General features: G+C 45.4%; 1 protein-coding gene across 1 annotated transcript; it reads right to left on the bottom strand.

Annotated features, from left to right (window-relative positions):
* Positions 1-8: 8 nt before the first annotated feature.
* Positions 9-5,648, bottom strand: LOC115271551 (IgGFc-binding protein-like; the record flags this gene model as incomplete). Its single annotated transcript, XM_029914380.1, has 2 exons — positions 5,214-5,648; positions 9-813 (listed from the first exon to the last, which is right to left on the bottom strand). Coding segments are annotated over exons 1-2 (1,100 nt in total), but the record flags the coding sequence as incomplete, so codon positions are not given.
* Positions 5,649-5,713: the final 65 nt, after the last annotated feature.

Here is a 5,713-nt window from a genome sequence, read left to right as displayed (position 1 = left end):
TCCCAGACTGATAATCAATGCGAGTGTGTTGGGAAGCAGCCACATACACCAGGTCAAATTTGGGCTGGAAGGATAAAGGAGGTACGATGAATGTGGTGCCCCAGCCAGACACCGGCAGGAGCTGCTCACTCATGTAGTCACATTTGGTGTGCTTTGCAACACATACGTGTCCACTATAGATGGCCACGGGATTCTGGGACACGATCCTGGTGCCGGATAAGTCATCATGGCTTTGCAGTTGCACGGCCTGGTAAGCTCCAAGTGGGATGACCAGTTTTGTCCCTGCTCTGTAGGTTTCTCCTTGGAAAGTGACAGCCCCTTTGAGGTAAACTTCAACAATGGTGGGATCCTTCCAGGCTACTACAGCAAATTGCTTATCGAGACCATCTGGATTCCCCAGTGGAGTCACCACATAGTACTCTGTCCCGAGCCTCTGCACAGGGTACACTACAGTGGTATCAGCTGTATAGCGCTTATAGTTCAGAGCGAGGATGGAGATCTCATGGTCAGCCTGGACAATGACAGTGTGGTCAAATGTGTTGCTTCCAGCCAGCTCCACAAACGCTGGGATCATCACAGATACTGTCTGTTCGGGATTTGCAGTGATATTGACCGAAAAATCTGCTTTATTTACTGACACGGTGACGAACGTCCCAGAGATGTAGCCAGTGATGAACAACTTGAAATCTGTATTGCCATACCTTGATAAGTGATTCTGCATGAAGACTGTGATAAATTCTGTCCCTTGGGGGCCTGAGCAAGAGGTACTGGGAAGATATGGAGGTTGAACAGTAGGGGCAGCACCAGAAATGCCTAGATTTGAGGAGACAAATACAAAAGAGCATCACAAACCAGGACACCAACATTTTACAAGACCTGCTCTTGTCGTTTGGTGCCAGCCTTCCTAGGACTGATAACAAGGAGCACAGACACAGGAATGGGAGTCGGGGCTCCTGGCTTCTAACCCTGGCTCTGGGAGTGAATGTCATTGGTACATTTTACAAGGCCAGCTGTACCTCCATCTCTTCCTCTCGTCTCTCATATTCACCCCCCAGACAAATATGAGACCTAGCGCTGTCTACATGGGGACTTAGGTCAGCTTATCTATGAGACTCAGGAGTGAGGATTTTTCACATCCCTGACTGACGTAGTTAAACTGGCCTGACTCTCTAGCATAGACCAGGCCTTGGAGTGTCTTACCTTTTGTCTCAGGGTCCATCCACATTTCTCCTGAGAAGTGCATTTCCCCCAACCTCAACTGATTTTCCTGGGCAGCCAAACTTCGTCCTAGTCTACACACAGTGGTTGTCTCAGTATAACTATTTTGCTTAGGGGGGTGATTTTATACAAATAGAGTTATATGAATATAATCCCTGTATGGAGCCAGTTATACTTATATAAAGATGCCTAAGGTTCTGTCTACATGAGAAAGTTTCACCAGTTGTACAATATAGTTATACAGGTATTATTTTACTGGTATAACTTGCCAGTGTGGACACCAGTATTCCAGAATAGGTATCTTCTTTCAGTTTCATTTACACCCCTTCCCAAGCGACATTAGCTAATCCAAAAAAGGATGCTCTATAAGGCCATGTCTACACTACAGATTTCAGCCTGCATAGCTGTGTTAGTCAGGAGTAGGAAGAGGTGTCATACTTGACGAATATAGCTATGCCAGCACAAGCCTCTAGTGTAGATACAATTTATGCCAACAAAACTGCACTTTTGCTGGTACAGGTTATTTCACTTGGGCCAGATTTACACTACTATGATTGGTCTACACTAGAAAATTAGATTGACCCAGCTATGTCTCTCAGGGGTATGAAAAATCCACACCCCTGAGCAACATACTTAAGGCAACTTAAGTCCCTGTGTAGACAGCGCTAGGTTGATAACAGTGGGAGAACCCCTCCCATTGCTGTTGATCTACACGGTGCCACTGTAGTGTTTTAAGTGTAGACATCGCTGAGTGTAGTGTGGAGATTACAGTTTAAAGTGTAGAATTTTGCTGGCATAAGTGTATCAGCTTGAGTGTACAAAAATCACACCCTCTAATTGATCCAGCTATGCCAGCAAAAACCCCAGTGTAGACACACTTTGTACTGGCAAGATTCCTTTTGCCTGAATAGCTTATGTTGCTCAGGAAGGTGGTTTAACTAAACCAACAAAAGAACTCCTTTTGCCAATATAAGCGGCATCACCACTAGGGGGTTTGCCAGTATGGCTAGACTGGCATAACTGCACCGAAAAAGCTTTTGTTGTCCAGTAGCCCAAGGGCTTGTCTGTAACAAGCTACAGCACTGTTTTGTTGGTATAATCCGGGTCCATCCTAGGAGTTCTTCACTAGTATAGCATACTGGTACAGCTATACCAGCAAAGTGCTCCTAGTGTAGACCTTGACTAAGAGTGTCTATTCAGGGGGTTATACCGGTATAACTTTATTGGTTTATATTCAAACCTCAGGTTATACCGAAAAATCCTGTGTAGACAAGTCCTTATGCTAGTAAAGCTTATTTTTTGCCCAGATACTTATACTAGTACTGCCCTTTGTGTGTCACTGTTATAGCTGTAAAAAGTTGCTTCAGACCAGTATAGCTTATTCCCTTTCTGTATAGAAATAGCTGCATGCTACAGGCCTGAGATATCCACCCAATAATTCCTGCATCATGTGGCTGAGTCAGATTCCCCCTTCCGCATACATTTGTGTGTATGCCCTTTGCAGATGACACTAGACTGAGAGGCGTGGTAGGTACGCTGGAGGGTAGGGATCGGATACAGAGGGACCTAGACAAATTAGAGGATTGGGCCAAAAGAAATCTGATGAGGTTCAACAAGGACAAGTGCAGACTCCTGCACTTAGGATGGTAGAATCCCATGCACTGTTGCACACTAGGGACCGAATGGCTAGGCAGCAGTTCTGCAGAAAAGGACCTAGGGGTTACGGTAGACGAGAAGCTGGATATGAGTCAACAGTGTGCCCTTGTTGCCAAGAAGCCTAATGGCATTTTGGGCTGTATAAGTAGGGGCATTGCCAGCAGATCGAGGGACGTGATCGTTCCCCCCTATCTGACATTGGTGAGGCCTCATCTGGAGTACTGTGTCCAGTTTTGGGCCCCACACTACAAGAAGGATGTGGAAAATTGGAAAGAGTCCAGCAGAGGGCAACAAAAATGATTAGGGGTCTGGAGCATATGACTTATGAGAAGAGGCTGAGGGAACTGGGATTGTTTAGTCTCCAGAAGAGAAAAATGAAGCGGGATTTGATAACTGCTTTCAACTACCTGAAAGGGGGTTACAAAGAGGATGGATCTAGACTGTTCTCAGTGGTAGCAGATGACAGAACAAGGAGTAATGGTCTCAAGTTGCAGTGGGGGAGGTTTAGGTTGGATATTAGGAAAAACTTTTTCACTAGGAGGATGGTGAAGCACTGGAATGGGTTACCTAGGGAGGTGGTGGAATCTCCTTCCTTAGAGGTTTTTAAGGTCAGGCTTGACAAAGCCCTGGCTGGGATGATTTAGTTGGGAATTGGTCCTGCTTTGAGCAGGGGGTTGGACTAGATGACCTCCTAAGTTCCCTTCCAACCCTGATAGTCTATGATTCTATGGACTCTGTCCCCTTCATTGAATGTTTTAATGATGAATGTACACTCCAGAACACCACTTTTCATCCAAGCCCTGGTCTACACACAGATTTTGTACTGATATAACTATGTTGGTTAGGGCTGTTATGCCAAATTAGTAATACCAACCCCTAATGTGGACACAGTTCTTTCAACATGAAGGTGTCTTGCTCCTCGTCTACGCTACAAAGTTTTGCCAGCATAGCTGTCAGTTAGAAATGTGAAAGAAAAAATCACACCACTTAGCTGACCTATGCTAACAAAACGCCTAGTGTAGACTTACAACTATGCCAACAGAGGAGTGCTTCTGTTTGCATAGCTAATGTTATTCAGAAAGGTGGTAAAGCAGATCTCTTTCTGCTGCTTTACCACTCTTCCAACATAGCTATACTAGTCAAGGCGCTGTAATGTAGACAAGCTTATGCAGTTATTCCCTTTCCCTGACAAGAAACTGGGATAATCACCTTTATACTGACATAACTGTATCCACACTAGGGAGGTTGTGTTTCTTTAGCTATACCAGTATAAAGTGGTACAACCAGTTTGGGCAATCTAGGAGAATGGTTGGGGCTACTGTCTGGGTGGTTTGGTCCATATCATTTTAATGATTCTCATTTGTGATTCTTATTGACGTATCTCCATGGCAGAAAAGGGGGACCAGTTTCCCTCCTGCTTCACAGGGGATTTGTTTACCAGACACCCCCTGCAGCTTCAAAATACACTTGGAGCAGAGGACACAAAAATCATATTTCAGTTACGTATCAAAATGTACATTTGGTATCTATTTTTTTAGTGATCTAGTGCTCAGAGCATGAGCTGACTGTATTTACTAGACTGTATTAGTAGGAGCATTGCCAGCAGATCGAGGGAAGTGATTATTCCCCTCTATTTGACACTGGTGAAGCCACACCTGGAGTATTGTGTCCATTTTTGGTCTCCTCACTACAGAAGGGATGTGGACAATTTGGAGAGAGTCCAGCGGAGGGCAACGGAAATGATTAGGGGCTTGAGATACATGATTTATGAGGAGAGGCTGAGGGAACTGGGGTTATTTAGTCTGAAGAAGAGAAGAGTGAGGGGGGATTTGATAGCAGCCTTCAACTACCTGAAGAGGATGGAGCTCGGCTGTTCTCAGTGGTGGCAGACGACAGAACAAGAAGCAATGGTCTCAAGTTTCAGTGGGGAGGTCTAGGTTGGCTATTAGGAAACACTATTTCACTAGAAGGGTGGTGAAGCCCTGGAATGGGCTACCTAGGGAGGTAGCTCTAATAAATTTGTTAGTCTCTAAGGTGCCACAAGTACTCCTGTTATTTCTCCTTCCTTAGAGGTTTTTAAGGCCCAGCTTGACAAAGCCTTGACTGGGATGATTTAGTTGGTGTTGGTCCTGCTTTTAGCAGGGGATTGGACTAGATGACCTCCTGAGGTCTCTTCCAACTCTAATATTCTATGACTGAAAGGCAGGTCTCCTGGGTTCTATCCTTTGACTCTGAGAGGAGTGTTGTCCAATGGAGGGGTTGGGAAGGAAGGGAACAGGGAAAGATGGTGGAAGGCAGGCTTGGAGGGTGAGAAAGACTATCACATATATTGTACTTACCACCAATAGCTGTGGAGCCATACCCAGCCTTGTCTTTAATCCCAACACTCAGGACACCAAATGGGGAGCTGGGGTTCTCTATGGTGTGGTTGCTAAACCCACTTCCCAAGTTGTATGTAATCCAAGAATATGCTGTGCCTGGAATAGGCCTCCACTGAGTAATACGTAGTGGTTCTGCATCAATAGTAACATCAGCAGTCTCGGCCGTCTTGGCTACAATCACAGCATAGTTCTCAAACAGGTCCTGTCCATGGATGTTATAGGTCTGGCAGTAGCCAGAGACATCTGGGATCATCAGGAAGAAGGGATCGTACACAATTTTCCCTTTGCTCCCACCAGTGCAGAACAAGGCAACTTGGATCCCAGCACTAGCAGAGATGTACAAGGGATTAGGGAATTTGATTTCAAATGTCACAACCTGCCCAGCAACCAGGTTCTTTCTGGCACTCACCTTCCCAGACTGATAATCAATGCGAGTGTGTTGGGAAGCAGCCACATAC

This window comes from Terrapene carolina, unplaced genomic scaffold (genome assembly GCF_002925995.2).
Source record: "Terrapene carolina triunguis isolate 2854851 unplaced genomic scaffold, T_m_triunguis-2.0 Scaffold43770, whole genome shotgun sequence".
In the NCBI taxonomy this organism is placed as follows: Eukaryota; Metazoa; Chordata; order Testudines; family Emydidae; genus Terrapene; species Terrapene triunguis.
Note: the sequence above shows the minus strand (reverse complement) of the source record. Positions and strands in the feature narration are given on the sequence as shown.